This window comes from Caloenas nicobarica, chromosome 2 (genome assembly GCF_036013445.1).
Source record: "Caloenas nicobarica isolate bCalNic1 chromosome 2, bCalNic1.hap1, whole genome shotgun sequence".
Classification (NCBI taxonomy): Eukaryota; Metazoa; Chordata; class Aves; order Columbiformes; family Columbidae; genus Caloenas; species Caloenas nicobarica.
Window position 1 is genome coordinate 142379042 of NC_088246.1, and position 25931 is coordinate 142404972.

The 25931-nt window shown below is 37.2% G+C and overlaps 1 protein-coding gene across 6 annotated transcripts in view; it reads left to right on the plus strand.

Annotated features, from left to right (window-relative positions):
• The window catches only part of VPS13B (vacuolar protein sorting 13 homolog B), a 459420-nt gene that overhangs the window by 182348 nt on the left and 251141 nt on the right, over positions 1 to 25931 (plus strand). For all 6 annotated transcript variants that reach the window (XM_065627245.1, XM_065627244.1, XM_065627248.1 and 3 more), the window contains exon 20: positions 21560 to 21669. In XM_065627245.1, the coding sequence (XP_065483317.1) occupies positions 21560 to 21669 (110 nt within the window). The remainder of the gene's footprint in view (positions 1 to 21559; positions 21670 to 25931) is intronic.

Consider the following 25931-nt stretch of genomic DNA (forward strand, 5'->3'; position numbering starts at 1 on the left):
TAATAAGCTGGAAGAAATGCATCTTCTGGGATTATGTAACTGTCACGTAAGCTAATTTTAGTGCCAGATTTAACTGGTTTCTGTGAAGAAGGAGGAAAAAAGCCCAAAACCAAAACAGAAAGAAACAAACAAAAAACAACCAAAAAAACCAACCACAGCTTATATTTTTTTGCAGTACTCTTCTGTGGTTCACTATGTAGTACTAAATTTTCAGTCCTGAACTGTTTGGTTTGAAAGATTATTTTTAACAAGCCCCATGCAGGAAAATCCAAAAATGAAGAATTACCAAAGATTTACTATTGTCACAGCAGCATTTTTTAAATAGACATTTCCAGGCATCTAGGGGAACAGTTAAACTTTTCTTTTTAATCAGTTAAAGTGTTACAGGCCAAGTTGAGTGCTCTTACAGGCCAAGCCGAGTGTTCTTTATTTATTCCAAGTAGCTCATTCAGTAAATTCTTTGAGTGTCCCAAAGGGCTCTGTGTGGAAAGGATGTTTACAAGTACAAAGTCAGTGTTATACTCACACTATGTGCTTGCTTAACTCCAGTTTGTTTTAAACACGCTGATATATGTTACCATTTGCAACATTAAATTTGTTTTCATGGAGTGATACTTATTTGTAATCTATTAAATGCAGTCATTAATGGCTTTTTTGCTGAAAGTACCCTTTTTGGTTTCTTCCACATTTTGCAACCATTAAAAGGGTACCAAACAACAAGTTTTCCTACATACAGCAATATTTTTTTTCCTTGTTCGATATCTGGGAAATCTTTATTCTCTTCAGCTGTATGGAGTCCCATATTTTATGTTCATCTTGCCTGTATTTTGATAAAATTCGTTTTTCGAACGAAAAGGTATTATAGTGCCTCTGAAGTATGAAATTTTTTTGGCAAATATGCAATATTGTGTGTTCATTTTCTGTCAGAGAAGGAATGGGGGATATGTAGGCATTTGCAACAACTTCTATATCTACAGTAAACCTTTGTAAATACTATTAAGTTATTTTTTCAGTAACTCATTTACTTTTAAGATTGAGGCTTTCATTTGCACTATTGGAATTAAACTAACATGAAGTAACAAAGACAAAACAAAAAATTATGAATGTCCCCTTATTGTAAGGATAGCAAGCTCTGCATTATTATCTGTTAGCAACAGAAGTGTTCGTTTTCTATTGTCGTTTTTCGCAATTTGCCTTCCAAACTGGCAGGGCTGCGAAGTGGCACAGATCAACAAATCATGTGCCTGACAGCACAGGCTGCTTTTTGCTGTGATGAACAGAAAAGGAATGGAAACATTTTTTGAACTATTTTTTGAAAATGAAACAGTAGCTTGGCAACATGTTATTCACGTCCATAATTACCTATTGATAATTAAGATATAATATGGATTAGCGAGGGTAATAGTATTTTAGGAAAGAAATTAGCTTAGAACAATGTTTATTTCTGAAGGCACTGTGTAGCCAGATAAGAATTAGAGTTATGCTCGGTGGAAATGAATCTGCTGCTCTTCTGTGCCATTTTAGGGCAGAGCAAAAGCAAATTGCGCAGGAGACAGCAGTAAAATGACAGGAGAGAAAAGTTAACTGGCTCGGAAAGGAGTGGAAGAACAGCTGCTGAAGTGGAACTGAGTGACATGGTCCTTGTGCCTTATTTTCCTTAAGAGAAAAAACTTGAGATCCACACGGTCAGAGTTAACTGATTCTTCTGTAACACCGTTCCAGTGAATCTCTGTGAAGTGAGAATCCAAAATATGTAGAAGTCTCATCTTATTACCATAACTTTTATTGTAAAAAGAACAAAATACCATCTCAAGTTTTGCTCGCTTTCCCTCTTTCTAAATTTGTGTTCTTTTTAATTCATGTTCCACTTAAATCTATTCAACTGAAAAGTAGATTTGAAGGGCTATTTTCAGGTTTGGCTTACAGCATCAAAACGTATGCAAGGCAGAAAATCTCCTTTCTTGATTATTTTTGTTTAAGTTTCAAGTAGAAATAATACAGACCCAGTAGGGACTTTACAGATGATAATTATTTGCTATGTGAGACCTAAATATGATTGTCATAAAAGTTCGGCTACCAAAATTGAGTTTCAAGTCAGATTACAGTAAATTATTTGTCACACTGTAGAAGTAAATGGTGCGTTCAAAAATAAATAATATTACAGGTTCAGAAAACTCAACATAGTTAAGAAACAAAACCAAAAGAGTATGTATAGGACAAAATGTCTGTAAGAGCATGGGGTATGCTGATGGGCTGAAAGTGAAAACATTAAATGTACTTGAGGGGCTACATTTGAAGAAATAAAGAAAGATACTGATGAGAATGAAGATATTTGGTGTGTTGGGAATAATATAACATGAGACTTGCAGAAGAAGATGAGGCAGATGGAAGGATGCTGTCGGATGACAGAATGGATGGAAGAAAGATGAGAACTCAGTGAGAGTAACCATAGCTGGAGATAAGAAGACATAAAATGTGAGTAATTGTATCAGTAGATTAAGAATCTAAATTAATTATGCCTTAAAATACAGTTTTAAGCTTTTCTTTTGGGAGTTCAACCTGGTAGGTCTTTTCATGCAGTTAAATACTCCGGATGGCTTTTGAATACTGGATTTCCTCTGAGACCAGCAACATCGCCATTTTCTGTTGTATTTCCAAACTTATTGAAGGACCAAAAGATATTGCCTGTCTGCTACACTTAGTTGATTTAAATCATATTAGCCTACGATGTTCTAGTGGGAACCTGCAATATTCTTGTGTGAATCTCTCACATAACTTAAAAAACCAAAATCACTCAAGCAAACAAGAAAGCAAACTCCTCTTTTTTTTGTTCCATCCTCTCAAACTGCTCCATCTTCCGCTGTCATCTTCAGCACCAGCAAAGGATTGATATATTGGTGCCTATTTGTCTCCAAATGCAGATAGAACTTTTATTCATTCCAACGGAGTAAACTTCGTAGCAGAAAGTTCACAGAACAGTACAAATATATGCAAATTGGATGTGACTCTTTGTAATTCCCCAACAGAGGTGACAGAATCCTCCTCCTTTATGTGGCGCTTCTGCAGGGGCACTGGTCCATTTTCCTGCCCATGTGGCACAGCTCAGTGTGACCTGGATCACCAGAGGGCACTGCCGGGTCTCTATAGGGGGCCACACTGTTAGGCTATGCCTGGGAGATAGTCGATGGCTTTAGAGGAAACTGGATTTTTTTTCATAATTTACTCTCTGATAATACTTTTTTTCCTTCTTAATCCAATAAGAGATCTGAAAGAAAATGCTAGAAGATCTCTTTCCCGGGTTTTGGTGGAGTGTGGTTTTGCCCTGTCCCTTCCCTCTTACCGTGGAAGCCTGACTCATGTATTCCTAATTCAGGCATCTAAGTGATGATTCATGGGCTGACATTTAGGATCCACAGTTTCCTGGTAATCAATAAAAACATGCACTTCTGTGTGGAAACTCAGTGCTTCCTTTGGACAGTATGAAAATTCTGTTGCCCGTGAATAAATAATGTCTCAGTAAAAGGAGATTGTAGCTTCTCTTAATATTTTTAATCTAATTTATTATTTTTACTATATACTCACTGCGTAATGGAAGAATGATGAGGAGAAGTTTCTTCATGGAAGACTCTGAGTCTTTAGCTTAGAGGACATTTACAAACATTTTGCACTGATGGAAAATACGTAGAAGATATTCGTAACTGTAGGTTGTTTCTGAATGTGGCAGTAGTGACAGGAAAGTAAAATTTCATGGAATAATGATTTTCATTACATTTGAGCTTTATTATTTGACTTACGCTATACTGAAGTTTGAGTACCATGGGGTTTGTGGCTAGAATAAACGACCTTTTCCCAGTGCGATATGTAATGGGATAGAATCCTTGCATATACTGTGGAAGTTATTATTGTAGCTTCACTTCAACCAGCTACCTGGAGGTAATGCTGGTTTGGGTGTTATCTTCCATAGGCACTTCACAAGCAGTGGATCTGTTGGGTATTTCTTAGCACGAGATTGCTGCCAGTACTGGAGAGGGAAAGAACGTGCAGAATGAGTCAGGGCACCCCGACAGGGCCGGAGGCTTGTGAGTTGAGGGCATGGCTGGAGCATTGGGGGTGATGGGCTGGTTCTGCTGGAAGACGCTGGGAGCTGTGGGAATTTGTTCTTCAAGTGGCATCTGTGGAGGATTCTCATCCCTTTCCTGAATGTGGTGGTCTCTGGTGACAGGAGTTTTTGCAAGGGCTAGAGGAGTCAGTCTGCATATCCTGTGAGAGTAACAATAAATATGGGATATGATTTTTGAGGAGTGTTTTAAATACATTATTATCTCTTCAGTTGTAAACAAATTTCTACATTTCAGCATTTCTAGGTGTTGCAGTAACGGTGGTATTTCTTAGGTTAAAACATTGTCTGTACGATATAGTAATTAAAGCTAAGTAGTTTCCTCATATCAGGAAGAAACTGTTAATGCTTTTTCTTCTGTAGAATAATACAAAACTGAATTAATTTGTGAACTTTTATCAGTCAATGGTTATTCAACTGCAAATAGTATATGGATTAGCCCCATAGTGTTCTCCTTACAATAGTGACATTTCAGAGTATAAAATGTGCTGTGCACTAAATATGTGATGTTCAAAACCTCATCTATAAAATACCATCTTTTCTCAGTGCCTGTAACTGCTTCACTAGCCACTAAGCCAGAGAGTGTAAGATATGGGCACAACTACAAAAATTCAGATTAGATCCACAGATGATGTATTCATTAATTTGCTTTATTCCGCTTAAGTGAAAAAGTCATGTCTAATAAAGAAGTGTACGGTAGGTTCTTTGATGTTAAAAACACTCATCTTTCATGTCCAAGAACTCTTTTGCCTTGATTTTTAGGCACAATTAGTATTTATTAAGTTGTGGTCTGACACAAAATAGATGTTTAAGACAGATGGTTTTTAAGTGGTGTGTTACCTTTCTACCATACTTCTGGGGCAGGGGACTGACAACTTTCCTATGTTATAATGTATTATATTTAAAGAATATCTCATCTGATTGTAGTCTATGAATATAAGACCTTGGACACATAGGTAAAAGTCAAAGTTTAAGTAAGGTTAATCTTGCCATCCATGTTTACCTTAGATTTTGGAATCTGGCATCTTTTCCCATTGGATACATTTGCCTATTGTATTTCTTACAACTGAGTTTCATTTACTTTTAAATACTACTTATGTGTTTGCTTTGACTCTTACTATGCTACTGTGTTTGGATTTACAGGTATTGTAGTATTTCTTTCTAATCATTGTTAGAATTATTTCAAATAGGGAACATCTTCTCCTTAGTGGCTGAGGGTTTTAATAAAATTTAGATTTAGCCTGTTTTGATGAAAACATCCATTGAAATCTATTATTCTGCTCTTGTGTAGATGAATGTATTGACAAAGAGAACTAGACAATCATATTCAAAACTACAAATCCCGTGGCTGTTTACAAATTTACAATAAATATTATTTACATGCTGCTAATTATTAAAACAAAGTCAGAATGCTGCTTGTGATAAAGATTTGCTGCTGTGCAGGAAGATGTTCTGAGTTAAGTGGTTGTGTGGAAAGGATTAATGTAGAATTCGGCAGATAATCATCTGAGTTACAAAGAATATGTGAGTGTATTAGGGGCAGTTGCATTTAATGAAATAACTTAGGGTGCTGTCAGGTCTTCTGAGATTTGACAGATGCAGACACTGATGTGAACACGTTCTCATAACCAGCAAGCAGCACGACGAGGTGTGCAGCTTCCTCAGTGTACCTTGCCATTTTTATAGCAACCCGTGCAGGGTTCAAGAATTTAGAGCAGATTCTATTAAATAATGTTCTTCCAATATGTCCCTAACTGTAGCAGATTGCTGTCGTGAGCCTCCCTGTTTCTGTCTCTGAGGCACGCCACGAATACAGCCGGATCGGTCCAAACAGAAGTTATTTTCCTTAAATTAGGAGGTACTTAAGTTAGTTACTGTGCAAGAACAACTTGGATATTCCTAGCTATCAACAAAATGAATTTATTTTTTGGCAGATTTTCTGGATTTTAAGTAACAACAAAGATTCTTTTCTTTATGTATATCTGTAAAATAAGAACACGAAATTGAAAACTTCCAAGGCAGTCATACTAACTATTCATCTGTTTTTGCCTTGGGCTGAAAACGGCCAAGTAAACAGAGTTATTTTGAACTATCTTGTCACGTTCTTTGGTTGGACACTGTTTAACATCTAGCTTGTCACTCTGGAGATAGCTGAGCATAGATTAATATTTACAGAAAATTTACGTGATTTTAATAACCTTTGGACTTGATGTAAACTTACGTAAAAGGAGAAACCGGCTATGCAGCACTAGTGAAGCAGACACAGCTTATTCCACGTAAAATTGGTGATGTGGTAAGAAGCAGAAAGCAACTGAAACACAGCATGTATGGTACTGCTCCTTTTGTTAACAGCATATACGAACTGATTTTTCTCTTGAACCTGTGACGTAACGAAACTTTAAAATTACTCGGCCCGTGATCCACGATGGAGTTTTGTTAGAATGACAACTGCATGCTCGAAATGCTTATACATCAGTCACTTGTTAAACAGGTTTTAAATGTTCTCACCAGCTAAGCCTGCCCCCCCAAAACCCAACCCCCAAAACAAGTATCCATTTAGTATCACAAAACATAAAGCTATAAACAGGCACAAGACTTTATAAATATCTGCATTTTATTCCAGAAATCTGTTTTCTACACACACAGTGTTATAATCGTAATAAAGGACTAAGAGGTTAATGAGCTGAGGAAGAAGCAGCTGGTCAGATTTACTTCCCTTAATATCAAAAAAATGAAGATGAGGTAAAATCCTCTAGCTTTTCTCCTCTTACAGGTACAGAAATGGCACAGGACACTTGCTGTTATGTTCACCCCTTGGTTTTAGAACTGGCACCTCTCCTGCCTCAGCACAGAAACACAGCTTTGAGATATCTGGAGAAAAAAATTCGTTTAGCTCGTGCTATGGTTACACCGTATGGACCATACAGGGCCCACGACATGTGGCGTCGGGCAGAAAATCTAAAACGGCATGGAGCATCTAAAGCATGGTTATGAGTAAACATTCCTTTTCATGATTGATTGCTTAGAACTCTCTTGGATTATTTTCTTATTGTCTTTACCTGATTGGATTTCTCTTTTGTTATAATTTTAGTAGTCTGACGTGCACTAAGAAATGCGGGAAAACTTGATCTAAGTAGTTTGTAGCAGGTACGGTTTTTGCTGATCTGTAAAATGTGCCGCAAAAGCACATACCGCTCTTGTGGAGCACATCCCCAAAGGATCTACTCAGAAAATTAGTGTTCTGAAGACATCATGATATATTGTTAGCCATCTGCAGGAATATTTGCTTTGTAAATAAACTCAGTATTCTTAGAATGCTTGTGCAGATGTTTTAGACAGCTTATTTAACACTTTTTTTGCTGAAAATCTTAAACGAGGTTTGTAAAATCATAAAGCTGCAGTGTTCAGCTTACTGCCAAAATAATACCAAAGGTTGTATGTTTCTGTTTATTTGTAACATTTCTCTCAGAAGACACAGTAAAAACCTGAAAGCTGGTTTCACTTAATAGTAATTTTCTCAAGGCAGCATATTTAAAAGCTCCCAATGTGGCCTAAATGTATGACAGCAGCTTTCTGCACTTCTACTAGTTAAGAGATGCAGTTTTGTCATTTACCTTACCTGTGATTTTTCCAGTACCTGTATTGGAGAAGTTCATGTGCCTTTTTTTTTTTAATAAATATTAATGCTAATATATATTTTTAAAATAATAGCCAACTAGCCAGTGTTGTTGATGTCTTTAATGCAGAGAACCACTCACTCAAGCCCAAAAGTGAAAGTAAAATTCCTGCTCTCAGTTTAGCTGGGAAGTGGTTTGAGAGTGACTGAATGAAGCAACATTTTGGATTTATTAATACAAATTTATATAATTAAAATTTACATTGTTTCATTTTCTAAAAAAAGTTTAGCAGTGATGGAAGAGGTTAAAAACTGATGAAGTATGTTTACATAGTAGTATATTTAATGCTTTAATATATGTTGAGCACAGTTAATCTAATACAGATTTCCTGTAATTCAGAAATATTAATTGTGAGATTGAGCAAGCCTGCCCCTAAGAAGTTCTTGACTAGATCCCCAAGAGTGAAAAGATATCGATCATACATCTTGACATCATTCAAGAATGTGTATTTCAGTCTAAGAGAAAATGACTTTACTGTATGAGAAGGTTTCAGTTTTTTGGATGTATCATGTCTAGCTTTGCTGAATCTTTAGAATCATTTATCTTAACAGCTGACCTTAATTGTATGTTCGAAGTTTACAAAGAAGCTAATATGGACTAGAATAACTGAGTTCTACATCAATTAAAAGATGCAGTAATTTCGAAACAACAAGTAAATGTTAACCATCTCCCTGTTCACCACAGGTAGAAATGAACTGCACAAACTTTGGCTTTGTTTGTAATTTTGTGCATTCATTTCTGATGAGAAAAGGCTAACAGTTACTTTTTCTGCTTGCTGCATTGGAGGCTCATAGCTTTGTATTTCATGCAGAACAATAATAATTTTTATAATAAACTGGTTTAGCAATCTGGAGATCTTTAAGAGTATTTGGAATGCTATCTTTCATTGATTTCCTTATAATACTTCATAGAATTTGTACTGTACCGTGAAGATTTAAACATCATCTTTAACTTAGTCCTTTGATTTTATGCCCTCTATATGACCTGTAAAGATGTTTTTATTATTTGTCTATTGGTGATCGTGGTAACATCCATTATATTATTGAGAAAAGTTATTTCATAAATTTGGAATTTTTTGTTATATTTATCTGGGAACCTGTATCTCTGTGAGATTATTTCAGTTGTTAAAAAATACTTTTAAAAGTATTCAAAATTGCACTCAGTAATAAAGGCATGATTATCAACATGGATCCTTTCTTTTCTGGCATTTTTAACGTTAATTGCTTTATCTCTGTAAATACGACTCTGATGGGCTTTCCCTTGCCTAGCTAAGATTATTCTTTGATCGATGTCTGTAACTATTGTAGTGACCATCACCATTGTCTATAGAGTCTGAATTACTGTACGTTTCTAGAAGCATAAATGCTAGTTTTAGAAGTTACCAAATAATTAGAGGGCATGTTTTAGCAATTCCTCTTTGTAACCAGCATATATGAAGCTATTCCAGAAGAGGATAAAAATCATACCAGTAAAGGTGCAATTTTACATTTCATATAGAGATGACTGAATCTGTGATTAATAGAGTCATTTTTTATTTCTGGGTTTTGTGTTTATTTACAAGAAGATTATAAAAAGGAAAGCTTTTTGTTCTGCTGAGTTTTCCAGCATCCCCGATGAAAGAGCAGTAACAGACAAAACTGCAGGCAAGGAATCCAGATGGTGCTGTATGCATTCAATATGCTGATATGTAAATTCAATCAGTATATCACGCAACATTACAATATGCAGCAGGGCAATTCTCCTTGTTATTTACATGGTGTGAGAATTTTTAGTTAGCAGTACATGGGTTATCTTGAACGAGTCCTCCATTATCTAATGCAGTTAATTTAAAATCTTTCTGCAATCTCTTGAAACTACAGCAAGTCCCAAGACTTTCTGAAGTCGACTCCCCTCCCAGAGGTGTGAATACAGATATTTCCACATCTGAGATGTCAGTTGGTCCATGCCTGTTTGTATCTTGGTACAACAATTTCATTATATGTGGAGATGCTTATCTTCCTTTCTTACATGTAGGTTTCATAAGCTGAAGGCTTCTTGGCTTTATATGACAGGTATAAGTCTATCAAAATGGTACGGTAAATCTCAAAGTCAAATTATCTTTAATGCACTCATGGAATTTAATTCAAATTTGGAGTTAAGTCAACATGATGATGTTAAGTACACGTCTAAAATGCAGTTTTCCATGTTTGTGTAAATTGAGCACAGATTCAATGAAATGGAATTTTTATCTGTGTGCACTCTCACAAATACAAGCCCCTTTTGAAATTAATTGCCTTTGCAGACATCAGCTGCAAAAAGGACCAGGATTGACTCTCTGGTAGACAGCCTGCCCATTTTATGTTCATAGGATACAAAACTTGTATTTTTTCCCACTAGAGAACCAAGCCATGCAAATTTCATATTTTTCAAAGTTATTGGTTATATTGGTTAAAGGTTGTGGGTTTGGGTTTTGGTTTTTTTGTTTGTTTATTTTGCTCTTTTGTTGGTTAGTTAGTTGGTTGGTTTTCTCTTGTGTGTTGTGGGGGGGGCTAGTTTGTTGTTTGAGTTTTGTTTGTGTGTGGGGGGTGGGTTTTTTTTTTTTTTGGAAAACGTTTGCTTTCAACTTGAGCCCTTATGTATCAATTTTCTCTTGAGGTGCACATATTTAAGGAAGAAAAAGAAGTTAAGTTTATGGTAGAACTGTCCATGTAACTTTACCGATCTTGTAGTGTCACAACTTTGATAGTGTAACATTCTGTGGCTATTTTGATTCTGGCTTATTGTTTGGCGACTTACGTATATGCCACTTCTTGCAATCTTGAATCACTGGTGTAGAGCATAGAGTCGTCTTAACCAATATAAAAGAATATATGAATTAATTAGGATTTTCTATTTAGGAGATACATAGTTTTCCGTTCTTCCTCTACTTACATTTCTGCCGTAGAAAAGCATAACCTAATGTGGAATTTGTGCTGTAAAGCTTGTTTGCCTTCCTAAGTTATTTTCTTATTCCTCAACCTCTGTGTCTGTGGGTGTATGCTTTTAATTGAGCACCTAAGAAATTTTGTGAATCCTTCGGTGTGTTTCCTGTTGCCTCTGACGAGCTGTAATGTTTAAGGAAAAAGGAAACAGAAACCACAGCTGTATATTATTCAAATTAACTTTTAAAGAAGGCACGTGAGGCATCTGCTGCTGAAAAGATTCTAGTTTTATAACCTAAAGTGCAAGACCAGTTTGTAACCATAGTCACAACACTACAAATGTTCAGCTGCTGAAGAAGGAGTGAAAATAGCTCCCTTCATGCCCTGTTGCCATAGGGGAAGAATCCTCTTGCAGTTCCCAGTGGAATACTGCTGTAAGAAATTGCAAAACAGCATTATGGCAGACAATAATGAGGTGTTTATAAATACAGAAGCTGAACTGTATTAAGAAACTTCTTGGCACTTTTCAGGTTTTAGTTTAAACCCCGTATTATAAAAGTATTAATAACAAACTGGAGATCGTATTGAAAGTCACTTAGAAGGAGGTATATTTAGGCATCGCTCATTTTAACTGTATCATTAACTCACAATCTTCCTCTAATGTTGTGTCACAACAGAAGCAGCGGTGTGGCAGCGCTCTGCCAGTCTGGTCACAGGGAAGGGCAGGATGCGATCCTGATCTCCGTGTGCTTGCGTGTGCTGTGATACACGGGGAACTGCCGACGGGTCATGGAACACATGGCTTGTAAACTGAATGTAGACAGCAAAGCTTCACTCTGCTGTTTTTCGTACTAGAAAAGTTGAGAGGGCTTATTAGGCATTCTGATAGCTTAGTTAAGGGTAATATGTTGGATCATGACTGATATTATTCTCTACGTTATGAGAGGTGATGGCATGTGATCCTCTCTTCCCTGTTGGGATGTGGGTGAAATCAAGTATTCCAGCAAAGATCTGTTTCCCATGATTTCAGAGCCTTGGAGCAGACCTCAGCTATTTTCTGCTTTCTTAAACTGAATGAGATATTGATAATTCTAACGTCATCTTCCTGGCTGTTTTTCTGGGCTGAGAATTACCCAATGTAGATGCCTTTGTTATGAAGTGAAGAGCAAGTCTGACCTTTAAAGACAAAGGTAAATCTGCCCTTCTTTTCTGATTTCCGGCAGTATTTCTGACTTTACAGGTGCTCTACAAGTCTAGGAATGGTTCTATGTGACCAAGCCTTTCAAACCCAGCCTATTTATGATAGCTTTGAGACTTCTGCCTCAGGTTCTCCAATGTTTTCTTGCTCTGTATGAGCTATTCAGCTAGAACCCTGGAAGTTTGTACACTGATCAGCCTTGCAGTAAACCATCTCATAGTTGGTCATACAGTTTCTCAGCCTTGTGTATCCCTTATTGAAAACATCCTAATTCACAGCAAGAAAGATCTCATGATAGATTGCTCATCCAAGTCAGCTGTCGTCCTCAACCTGCAGTTGTACCGGCTCTCAGCTGGAGTGTTCAGGTCTTCCAGACCTTGAAGATCCATCCTTTGTCCATCGGGATGCTTTAGTTTCAATTTCAGTCCACTATCTGGCTGGTGCAGAGTTGTGTGATTCGCACTGTTCTTGCAGGTTTGTTGTTCAGCAAGGAATAAAAAGTTCATTTAGTAAAACAGGCAGTATGAGGATTTCCCTTTGCAATAGAACGGTCTTCTCAATAGACAGCATTCCTTCAAAGAAGGTTGAGAATACCCATGAGCAGGTAGTTTTTCGAGAAAGCTCCTCCACAAGCAACTCCCAAGATTTTACTCAGCAATCACTCTGTCAAAACATTATTTCCCTCACTCTCTTGCAAGATGTCTTTGTCCGTTGACATGTGTTTTCTCTGTGCCTTACCTCTCCATGGCCCTTTGGCCTTCAGCTGAAGCTCTCTCTGCAGCAGTTTCTGTGTGGAATTTGAAGGGGTTTTTTTTAATCAAACTGTGCTGCAGGATTGTCTGCAGTGATTAGAACTCATTTGTTGCCTATCTGGAGACTCATGTATGTTCATCAATTAACCTCTGTGTAAACAGTATGTAAAGTGTAGCTACTGGTGGTACTTCAGCATTTGTATACATACTTACCAAGAACAATGCAATCATAAAAATCTACAAATAATATTGCATTTGGAAAAGAGGTTCTGCTGTTGCGGTTTGTCTAAGGCTCTGAGGTCCACATGCAGGTGGTTTGGACGTGGAGTTGTTCAAAACCCATTTGCTTTGGAGTTGACTATAGTAAATAGGCAACAATGTAAAAAGGAAGAAAAGAAAATTACTTAACCAGTAAGCGAAATTCAAGATACACGTGTGTATAAATTTTTATTACTGTGCTCTCTGCTCTGGGATTTGGAGAATGTATAATGCTTTTGGCACGGAGCATAGCGTGAATCAGGGAGCATAAATAGTGAATGAATGGTATTGTGAAACAAAAGTTTCCAGGTTTGAAATGCTTCAAACTGACCCTTTTGACTGACCAGAGCTGCATGCAGTGTTCTCAGTCTCTGTGTACACAGTGGATTTATGCAGTGGTATAGATTATATTTTCTGTTTTATTGCCTGTTTCTTCCTTCCTAGTGAACATTGAGCTGATGCTTTTCTAGAATAAACAGAAATCGTGTTTTCTGTATCAAAGCAGTCAGCTCAGTTATCATTTTACATGTACAGTTACGATACGAGGCAGTAATACTAGTAGGAAAGGTGTGTTTATCTGTATTGAATCAGCTGGGATACTCCGAAAGTTCTTTACTTGGCCCTGTTCTTGGAGACTCTGAGTAGCTCAGCAGAGTTGGTCACCACATCAATCTCCTGGAATGTCTTGGGCAGCACATGTTTTCCTATCACTGTTTCTTTTCTCACAATTAATTTATCCAATCTCAAATTATTTATCTATTCAACTTCCTCTCTTATCCCTTATAGGTAGCATAGTTTTTTTAAAAGCCTTTGATGAAACACCTTGTGGAATTTTTGTAGGGAGTACTGGTAGACTGCATGACTAAATCTGCTTTGTCCTTAAGCTTGTTGATTCCTTAGGCAAACACTAGGTTTGAGCTATAGTATCTCTTATTTTATAATTCAATTTGTTTACATTTTTGTTGCAGAATAGAATATGATCCAAAAGTAGTACTAGACTGCTGAGATCAAATGAAAGAAGAGATTTATTGCCCTGCTCTTCTCATTTCTCATCTCAGTCCATTAAATATAGGAATTAGCAAAATTTGTGTTTAACAGAAAATAGCCATACAAACATTTTATTTCTAGTCTTCTCGAGAAGATGTCTTTTAAGTAGTTCATCAGAAATTCATTCCATGTAATGATGGCATTTTGCAAATGAGACTAAAAAGTCCTTGTAATCTGAAAAATAGGCCCCACGGCCTTTAAAATAGGTTCGAAGAGGTATCGGCCAAGTAGAGCAAACAAAAAATTAGGAAAATTGCCCCATAGTTTCTTCAAAGCACCAAACAACTTTTTACTTTAATGAAATGTACAGTCTCCTCTTGATCCGTAAGAGCGAGTAACCATGAGTTGTACTGGTTCCATATGGAAAATGCAAAGAAACAGCCTTGACATTGCAACACGTATTTGAGTTCTTTTGGTACAGAGCTCAACCAGCTCAAATTCTCAAACCCATGTTAGCATTTTGAAAACTCAGATATGATCATGTTTAGTGTAGTTTCTGGCATTAGAGGTCTAAGTAATCTTTGTCATACATGTAATCGTGGTGCTATCAGATACAGAGGCAGGATGGGTGGTAGCCTGAGAACTAACTCCTTCTATATGTGGAAGTGTCACAGCGCTGGCAGAGCAGATCTTATCCATGACATTTCATAAAAAACACAGGTCAGGTTTACAACATCAAATGCAAACTAGCTTTCTAGTGGGACTTCTGGGCAAAAAAAGGGACAAAGGGGCCAGACTCTGGTTGATACCTTTGCAAACCGCAGTGATTAGTTGTAAGCTCTGCTGGGTTTCTGCCCACCTGCTTGCAGAGCTGTCTCCAGTAACAGCCTCTGCTCCGAGTTGCTTTGGGCCACCCTGTGTTTTCTGAGTGGAAACATAACTCTGGGCAACCTAAATGTTGTATTTCTGCCCCCCCCCCCCCCCTTTTTTTTTTTTCTAAATGAGTGAAACAAACGAAGTGTTCTAAATGGTTCGCGTTTTCTAAAATGTTCATATAATTTTATTCACTCACTGACAACATGGTTTTGAAGTCATTATAATATATCCTTGCTTTCTATCTGTGTAGTACTTTCTGTCAGTTGAATTTAGAGCTCCTTGTTCTCCTTGTGTTTACACAATAGTAAGTGTGATGGTTAAAGATGTAAACAGGACCTAAAAGTGAACATGAGGAAATGATACTTGAATGAGACGTCCTTGCATTAAAAACCTAGAAATGAAAGAGATGCTATGCAGCTCAGCATAGAAATATTGCTGTTATGTTTACACAGAGATGATTCAGTAAAAAGCCGACATGTCTGTATATTACAACTGTTTACACATTTCCTATTTTTCTTGATTCTTATTGCCAATTAAATTGTTTCCCTGAACCCACATCACCATATTCTCTAAAGGAAATTAAAGTTTTGTTCAAACTAATTTTGGAAAACAAAGCAGCCTTTCAAGATACTTTTTTTTTTCCTCTTTTCAAAAACATATAGCAAACAAGTTAAATGTGTATATTCTAGTATTTTTGTGAAAACTTGCATCTCAACACGTCATAACATTTTTCCTCAGTAAGAAAGACAAAATACAAGATAGACTCAATTCTGTTCTTAACATGAAAGGGCAGAGATTGTATGAAATACTTGAGGATTGTTCTCCACACCTTGTTTTGATATACCTTGCTTCAGCTTGATTTGCAGAGATGTGGCTCCCTATACTTTAGAAAAATGATGCCTGATGTACAGCCGTTCGTGTTAACCAATGCATTGAGCAGTTTGGTGTTTTGCCTCATTATGTTATGTCTTTGACTATAATTCCATGTTATAATTACATAATTTGGTATTTGTGAATATTTGCATATGCATATTGATGGAGACAGGATGTTTCTTTTCTTTAACCTTAATAATGGCTTATCAGGACATTCAATTGAAATTAGACCCGTGTGATTTAGGGTTATGTTTAACACAAGTCAAACCCCTATGTTTATTTTTGCTACTAGTTACAGTAGGTACTTAGCTCTGGCACATAACTTTAACATCTGAATTATATCCCTGGGTGCTTCTATGTGATTTAATAACCTCACTTCTGTGCCTCACTTTCTCTATTTTTGAAATAAAACTAATGATGCTGACCTCTTTTGTTTCAGCACTTAATGCTTTTCTGCTATAAACCTCAGTAAGAGAGTTACAAGGTCATGATTGCCGTAGAAGTACATTCTTACTGAATGTTTCCTAGATCAAAAGCTGCTTTTTATTCCCCCCCCCACCCTCCCCACAAATGAACAGTGTTAAAATATTATGGTGTGTGTATGGTTGAGCAAAGACTAACTCTTGTATGAAGGAGAACTGTGTTTGATGTTACAGCCCAAGGTGCCGTAGTTCGTGGGAAAATGTTACCGCACTGCTTCTGTTTTAATGAAATATTCTAATATTGGTCTAAGCAACTAAACTAATTGATCTTAGAGTTATTTTAAGCACCTGGTGAACGTAAAACTCTGAAAGTACGAGACACTTGAAGATTTTTCTTTGAGATAAAATTGGGATAATGTTTATATAAAAGGCCATCTGTAATCATTCAAGTCAACCTTGAATAGGGAGACACGCAGACATATATTTCAGTAGTTAGACGAAATTTATTAACTTATTGTGGCTGGCATAATATAAAAAATAATTTTTTACAATCCTGTAAACTTTGATGTAGATTGAAATATCTGTTTCCCTTGTCTGACTTGGCAATTTGGGATGAAATGCAGAACTCTGTCTTGCAAAATAACCGGCTTATCTAAGAGACAACCATATTTGGCTTGTCGTTGATACTCCAAAGTAGACAAAAAGGTTGCATGTTTAATTTTTATGCCGTGTAAGTGCAATCTCTAAGTCCTACTTCAGCTCTCATTCTTTAGCTTGGGATGGGACTGAAAATAGCTGTGGTGCCATGGGATAGCTAATTGGTAAAGCCTGTTTGGAATGTGGGTAAACGAGCCATTTTGGCAGTGAGCAGAGTAGTAAAGAGCACTCTTTTCCCTTAGTTGACTCCCAGGCTAAAATCAGAGTTGGGTATTTCCACATGTAGTGATTTACAATGCATCTGTTCTGAGTCAACTAGCAGAAAGAACTAATTACCTATATACTTTTATAAAAAGAGAACTCTTCATTTGGGTGTAATGCACAGTTTTGCATTTTTATAGTATGCCTTTGTGGAAATGCCCTTCAAAACATAAGATAAGTAGAAAGATGATTTCTTATTTCTGTTATCCTTTAAAATAATTGGATACTAAATCCATGATGCTAACTCAACCTGTATCAGCACCTGCTTATCATTCCCATGGTCTGAGACATATAGGAGTCATGAGCTCAATGCTAAAATAATTTGTGGTGCAGTTTATATAGCAAGATGGTGTAATGTTTTCTTTAGTTACTTAGTTACTAAAAATAAACAAAACTTGTCAGAATTAGTTTTTATTGTAGATCATTCCCTTTGTTCATATTTGTGATCCCTCTCCAATAGAAATTGCACATTAACTAAAACTTTAGTTTCCTGTAAAGGTTTTTCAGTTCATTTTATAGAGGACTATCTTAAATGTTTTACTGAAAGTTTTTTCTGGAAATAGCAATATGGGTGTGTTTGGATACTGCATACACACAGAGCAGAATTTATAAACAATTCTGCCAGGGTTATCCTTTATTGTCGCAGGGATAAAACATTTTTCCATACATAAATAGCAAGGCTGCTTCTCAATGTCTAGTGCATCATAGTATGTTATTGTTGTTGTATTAAATGTTGAGTTTCAACAAGTAGATGTATGACTGGACTATTATTGTCTACTCCTCCTAATAATTTTTTCTTACCAAAAATGTTGGGAGTGACTCAGTAGCGCAGTTTGCCCTTTCACAAGGCTCTTACATCTCCAGAAAAACAGCTGGTTTTGCCAAGTGTTGCCATCTCCCTTCTTCCCAAAGTGCTCTTTCGCCTCAGCACTCCTCTTTCACCATCCTGCTGCCTTCTTCCTTTTCTTCTGTCTCTGTGATCTTTGAGGTCCTGTCCTGGTTTTTTGTCACCACCGAGCATCCCCCAGCACCACCACCCTGCAGCTCGACTCTGCCCCATTTCACCTATCCTGCCTTTACCTCCGGCTTCTCTTCTCAGTGGCTGTGTCCCCCAGGCGTCCTCTTCTGCCCCACCAGAAGTGCACCATATTCCCTTTTTGTCCCACTTACTGGATGCTTGATTTTCCCTTTAGAAGGAGAGGGCAGGGCTGGAGCCCAAGGCTGGCGCGCTCCTCCCTGCTCCTCCCGCAGCCTTTGCTCAGCACTCAAGGTGGGAGGAGGTGGCGGCAGAGCTGACCCAAGTGCGGGAGGCCCCAGGTTGTCCTCTGCGGGCCCCCTGGTCCCTTGGGAAGACGAGAGCTGTTGCTGCAGCTGTCGTTGTCCGAGGAGGCTTGTCAAGAAGCTCGTCCGCAGGACGAGAGTGCCAAGCACAGCTGTGCTCTGCTCCTCCTGGTCCTCCTCCAGCCTCCCCTCTGTTCCTGCCTTCAGGAGAGGGACAACAGTTGGGGAGGAAAGACCCAAACTGTGCCTGGCAAATGACGCCGTGACTTTGAGGAATTTCTCAAATGTTCAAAGAGTACGTGGTGCTGGGTTCGATTCTTATTTTCCTCATCATTTACTAGATAGATGCAATAGATGACTCTGGCAAGAACGGGGATCTGGAAAGGAAACCTGGTGTGGTGTGGGACTAAGGTCTGTTTTTTTCCGAAATGTAAATTTAATTAAAAGGGAAAAGGGGAGGGGAGAAAAAGTTCACCACAATCTTAATGAAATCCAGGAAACTCAAGCATTTAACAGAGACAAAATAGCAATTTTTTTTTTTTTCTTAGACGTGTAAGGAGTCTGCTGCCAACTTACAGCTTGATCCTCACATCAGTGAGATCTTCTTTGAAAACTGGGGGAGTGGGGGGTGGTTCTTGTTTCTTGACATGAAAATACAAGTTTAAGAGTTGTGGGGTTTTTATGGAGGGAGGAGACAATTGTAAGAAATTTCTCTTTGACTGCGTAGTTATTTTGAAGACAGCTGTTACACAGAATACAACTTCACATAGGTGATTAAATCGCTCTTTTATTATAGTGGCTGAGTAGCAAATACAGCAGTAAATTTCAGTAATTCAGTGGGACAGAATTGGCTTGGTAGGAGGCCAAAGTTACCTGACAGTCAAATTGAAAGGCAAAAAAATGTAATTGCTTATCTGACTACTTGTACTGGTTTGGATTTGTGGGTTTTGTTTGGTTTTGGATTTTTTTTCACTTTTTGTCGTTGTGTTGGTGTTTTGTTGTTGTGTGTGGTGTTTTGTGTGGTTTTTTTTTTTTCTCCCAGACATAAGCTATCAATGACAAAAGACAACTGGAAAAATAAACTATATTGATCTCTGTTCTACCTTCCTTTAGAATTTTATGGGATTGTACTAATGTGACTTCATTGAAGTGAAAAGATAGTTTCAGTTCAAAGCATGTTTTAATGGTATTGAACTTCTTAGTTTTAGCTAATTTTTTGCAGTAGATAAACTAAGTTGAGTAACTACCATCATTTGCTACAGTAACACTGTATTTTTTTTTTTTTTCCGTTTTCAGGAGTCTGTTATAAATGTGGGATTTCTTTGTTGACTTTGCATGTAGGCCGACTTTATTCCTCACTCTTTGGGAGGTCTCTGACTCCCAGTTGTCATATCACACATACATTAAACCTTTCATTAAGTATTGCTGACAACAGGCGGTATCTCTTAAAGATGCAGGATTCTCTTATTTTGGCATCCAATTATCTTATAAAAGTTAATGATTGTAGCATATACTTTGTCAGTGCTCCGTTACCTTCTGCTTCCTGCTGCAAGACACATTCACTGCACCTCCTACCTGCACCTTACTCCTTTACTTTATAGTCGACATCGGCTTTGCCTTAAGTTGCAGATTTATTTCTAAGGTTTATTACTGACATTTAAAACCATCAGATCACATAGACGGGTGTGTGTATAAGGGTTCCTCACAGCATGTGTTCCAGCTCCGAGCCTGTGCAAGGCAAATGATTTATCTTTCTGTGTTTCTTGACTGCCATTTTCCTGTTGAGCTCATCAGACTTTGCTTGCATTGCCCCAGGTTGGTGGCTCTTCTGCCATTTGGAATTCAGCTGGTTTTGAAATTTAGTTGTATACAAAAACTCATAACTTATCCCTCTCATTATTTTTTTTTTCCTCGTTAACAGTTTTTGTGATGTATTACATGTTTTGAGGCATGTTTCGTCATTTGTCTGTCTCAACCACAACAATGTTTTTGCTGTTTTTTGGAAAGTACATTGAATTAGATGACAAGCTTTCTGAATTTATTTGAATTTATTATGGAATTCAGAGTGTATACTTATATTGTATACTACAGAGTATCATAGCATATATTTCTTTAGGAACTATGATTCTTTGAGTTACAGAACTACTGTAGTTCTCCGTAACTTGGTTTGGGGACCTTCCAGTAACCCGGGTGTCTGTTTTGGATTTGTTTCATTATTTCGTTTATTTATTTGCTGTAAGATTTCAAAGCTTATGTGAAAAGATGACTGCCTATTACTACTTGCCAGGCTTTTTCAATATAATTCATACCTTTGTGTTATGTTAATCCATTTGATTCTGCATTTTGCAATTCTGTAATTAAGTTCTTCTGCAATAGATACTTTATCTGTACTATTAAAATAAAAACTTTAATAAATTAATACATCATCAGATTTTTAATGCAGGCTCAATGGAATAATGCTTCATTAATTGGGTTTTAGTGTGCTTGGTTTGAAGTATATGCTAAGATTTCTAGAGCCTGAGAATAGGGGTTTTTTCCTATTTTGAGCTTTAATGTTTCCATGTAAATTTTTCTTCACAAGCATGAGAAAACTAGAAGTTTACTTTTAAGAAATGAAGTCCTGTCTTGTAATCCTAGGACTTCAAAGGTGAGATTTAAACAAAAAAAAGATGTATTGTAAAACTTGGGATAAAATCCTAAGAGCTCACAGTACCAAGACCGCCAACATTAGAGTTCAAAAATTTTCCTTATTTTATCTAACTAGTCCACTAAAGAATATCAATGACTGCATTTACATGACACGTGTTTGTTCTGAGCAGCTTTAGGCAGAACACAAATCTAAGGTAGAACTGACTGTCCTAGAGTTAAGTTTTTCTTTATTGAAGTTGGTGAGAGTCATGCTTTATATTCTCTTCTTTCGGTCAAGGGTCTCATTGACTCATTTCTTGCATAATGTTATTGCTGGCTGAGAATCTGAGGAAAGGTGTTGTGTGTATTCAGCTACACACAGAACTCCCTGAAAACAAGCATTTTTTTCTTGGCTAAAAATTGTAATAAGCAAAATCAAAATGCGATTCTCTGGTTTTTTGTGTATATGGCCATAGCACGGGCAGTGCTGGCAAGTTTCTCACTTTCAAGAAGTTCTCGAAGTTTGTCTTAATTGGAATTTAAAATGAATATATATGTAAGTCTAATCCAAACAAAAGTCTGCATCAAAGACTATTTGTGTGCAAGAAAGCTGAGCCCATGCATGGCAATTCTTTAGCAGATAGTTTACATTTTCTTTTCTATGCTGTCTAGGTGCAGTACTCTTGTCCAGTGTACAAGGATTAGCAATTAATGTGGATCCAGTCCTCTATACTTGGCTTATCTACCAACCTCAGAAACGAACTAGTAGGCACATTCAGCAGGTACGTATTTTTGGAGGGAATGGAATGGGGAGAGGAGACACTTTCTCTTCCATATGGGCCAGTTGTGCATTTTTGCTCCACATATTTGTTCTCTGTTTTCCTGCTATTTTGTAATTTGCTGCACACACTGTTGATCTTATTTTGAATTATTTAAAATGTTAAGTTTTGCGTATTAAAAATTTTCATTTCATGTTTTCATTTATAATGTTTAATTAAAAGAATAGAGAGAATGTGTTTTGATGGTCACTGTTTAGGATCAGTATTTTGCAACTGGTTTTAACTATTGAGACCCCATAAACCTCCTGAGTTAAAAGCCACTTTAATAGGAGACGAACCATACAGTTCATAACTTGACATAATTGAATGCTGTAACAGGTTTTGTATATAATATCAAAACACATATTTGCATATGAAATGCGAAGAAATGATACAAGAAGTTAAGGCTGTGGGTCTGTGTGGCACAGTGTTTTCCTTGACGTATTCTTGACCTTATTTTTCATTATGCATGCTCCTGGAGGCTTTTTGCCGATTTTAAACTTACTTTTAACTGTTCTTTGGCAGACCAGTAGAATATCTAAAGCTTAAATTGGTTGTAATTGATCAAACTAGTGGTCTGTGTAGCCTGATGTTCTGTCTCACTTATGAGTGGTCAATTATTAAATAGCCAATATAAGAATCTTTCAGTATTTGTTTCATAATTATAGAATACTATGCACAGCAGGGAACTTTCACACTGGATCCCTGAAGTGAGAGAATTAACATGATCTGTAAACATTTCTGTTTTGTGTGCATAAATGACCTTGTTAGGTAGTAGTTGTCAAACGTTAATTGGAGTCCCCTGAATCTCATTCTGCATCAGCACCATCTAAAAAACTTCAGTGTGTGAATTGCTGCTTTATCGTTTTAATAGCTTTACCCTTTTAAAAAAATGTTTTGAGTTATTCTTCATTCCTGCACCGTAACTGGAGCAGTGCAATATTTCCTGGTATACTTCTTTTTTAAAACAGACCATTTATTTACTTTTGTAATACTGTTACGTATCTTTCCAAAATGTAATGGAGCCTGGTAATTTCAAATGTTCATACAAAAGTCCTTAACGATATTGTATGTAATCAGCTGTTACTCAATGTTTTCTCTTTTGATGGTCTTTGTATACCAAGTGATTAGAAGGGTTTAGGGACTACATTAGGAAACTTATTTGTCCATGGTTTTGATCATGAGTTGCAAAATTTTTAGTGAACTTTTGATTAAGTAGCTATGTTGTAATGTGTCATCACCTTATACAGCTTTCTAAATTGTTTGTGATTTACTTTTAATTAGAATTACTGTATCACATTTCTAATCTTATTAGCATTCAGAGTTGCTCAGTCATTTGAAATTATTTTAAATGTGAATTTATAAAGCTGACATCATAGTAGTTTCACTGTTGATGTAACCGTGGTGATAGACTGCACATGATAATAAAAATTACAATGTCTGTAGTAGCTGACTACAGTAAAGTTTTTTGCAGCTTCTCTTATCATTAGAAGGAAATTTTGTGACTTGTTCCTACACGGAATTTTATACCTTTAGGAACATTATGTGTGACAGCTGCATCATTCTTCCTCACATTTATTTTAAACTAACTTGAGGGAGAGGAAGAGAAAAATTTGGAAATAGAACTAGTCTTTAAGGCTTCTGCATAATTTTTAAATGCAATAGAATATTTGGAGCCAGATGCTTTCAGTGAATGGCAGTGTAGCATATTACCTTTTTATTACAAGAGACAGTGCGTGCCAAAAAGGTGACTGCTATTAGATATTTGATCTGTGTGGTTGCTGTTGTGGCTCTACATATGGTCAGTGCTCTAGGGTAAATGGATGTAAATATAACCTCTTTTTCTCTATTCTGAGTTTCAACATGCATCTATAAGTTTTCCATTGTCCCCTTTGCAGCTCAGAAACAATGAGAACTTTGCAGTCTAAAAATGCATGAGGTGCTCTCAGTGCTTGAAGAAATCTCTGTATTGCTTTTGAATTTCTCCCATGGTTACTAGAAACATGATGGCATTCTTCAGTTTCTTTGCTGAAGTGAAAGTGTTGTGTAAAACAAGTTTCTTCTGTATCTATAGTCTTGTCCCTTATCACCTCTTACTAGTTGGCAATATTGGATATACGTCATTATAATGCCATTCTTAGAGATATGACTGGACTTTTTTCATGAGTAGTAATGCATCTTATAAAATTTGGTTTGGCAGAAATGAAGTAAGTCAATATATACAAGACTAAAGTAAACACAGAGTTTTTCTTGCATGCTTTTGATGTTCTTATTTTAATATGTTCGTTGCAAGTTTATAATTTCTAAATTTTCCCAGTAATAATAAAGGAAACTATTGAAACAGTTTGTAGTAAGAAGTTCTGCTGTCTTCTTCTATACTGCATGGTACCATGTGCAGCATGTTTTCTTTAAAAGGTAGTATGGCAAACCCAATGGTGCTTATGTTTATATTATGATAGAATTAACATATCTTTGAATGCAACTTGAGGCAAAGTCTTTGGTTTTCTTAAATGTGAAGTCTGCCAAATCCTGTTAGTGGTTGCAGTAAGTTGTAGGTCTTTCTCAATAAGGAGCCTGTTCCAGTGCTCAGTCACCCTCACAGTAAAACATGTTTCTTTGTAATCAGAGAACATCCTGTGTTTGTCTGTGCCCACTGCCTCTGGTCCTTCACTGGGCACCACTGAGAAGAGCCTGGATTAATCTTCTTTACACCCTCCCTTCCATTATTTTTATACATTGATGAGGTCCCCTGTGAGCCTTCTCGTCTCCAGGCTGAACAGTCCCAGCTCTCTCAGCTTTTCCTCATATGGAACATGCTCCAGTCTCTTAATCATCTTTGCACTTCACATTGTTGAACTTAATGAGATTCCTGTCAACCCATTTCTCCTGCCTGTCATGGCCACCCTGGATGGCAGCACAGCCCTTCAGCATATCAAACACTCCCATTAATGAAGGTGTTGAACAGGATTGGACCCATTATTGACCCCTGGGGTACATTGCTACTTACTGGAGTCCAGCTAGACGTCATACCACTGGTCACCACCCTTTCGGACCAGCCATTCAGCCAGTTTTCAGTCCATTCCTCTGTCTACTCATCTAGCACATGCTTTATAAGTTTCTTCATGAAGGTCTTGTGGGAGACGCTGTCAAAGGCCTTGCTCAAGTCAAGGTAGGCAGTATCCACTGCTCTTTCTTCATCCACCAAGCCAGTCGTTTCATCATAAAACGTTACGAAATTGGTCAAGAATTACTTCCACTTGGTGAAACTATGCTAGCTACTCCCAGTCACCTTCTTGTCCTTCATATGCCTGGAAATGGTTTTCAGGATTAGTTGTTCCGTCACCTTCCCAAGGACTGAGGTGAGGCTGACTGGCATGTAGTTCCCTGGGTCTTTCTTCATGCCGTTCTTGAAGATAGAAGTGACATTTGCTTTCTTCCAGTCCTCAGGCACCTCTTCCAGTCACCATGATTGTTCAAAGACTATCTAAAGTGACCTTATGATGGCATCTGCCCACTCTCTTAGCACTTGTGGATGCATCCCATCAGGATCCATGTACTTATCAATGTCTAGTTTGCTTCAGTATTCCCTGACTTGATGCTCTTCCACAGAAGGTACATCTTCCTTGCTCCATCCTTTCCCCCAGTCTCTGGGAGCTGGGATTCAGGGCTGGTCTTGCCAGTAAAGACTGGGGTGAAGGCAGCGTTCAGTATCTCAGCATTTTCCAGTGGGAAAAGAAGCTCATGAATTTCCTGACTTAGTATCAGTTTGTGTTCCCATAGACAATGAAATATTTTAGCTGGCTCTTTTTAAGCTCTCTTACCTTTCTGCTGCTTTCCTTTTCTAAAATCAAGTGAACACAAGAAGTTAGTTAAGACTATGTAATATTTATACAACTTATACACATTTTTCAAAAATGTTTTTTGCTGATTTCAAATCTAACAGTTCTGAATTATGTACAAACAGAAGAAAATAGAGTTGTTTAGTGTCAGAAAAAAGAAAAAAAGAAATGGTTTGGTAACAGGGACAGGAAGAGGTAAGGAAAAGATATTTGTTATCATGAGAGTATTTTCACCTCATCACTATCTGATGATCAGTGTAGCAAGTATTACATGCTGCTTTGTCTAGAAAATATCCTCTTTCCTGTTTGGAGCACTGTCCTATCTTGGAATATTCTTTTGCCTTTGGTTTGTCGTCAGAGCGATGACTGTATAGGCATCCTCCAAAT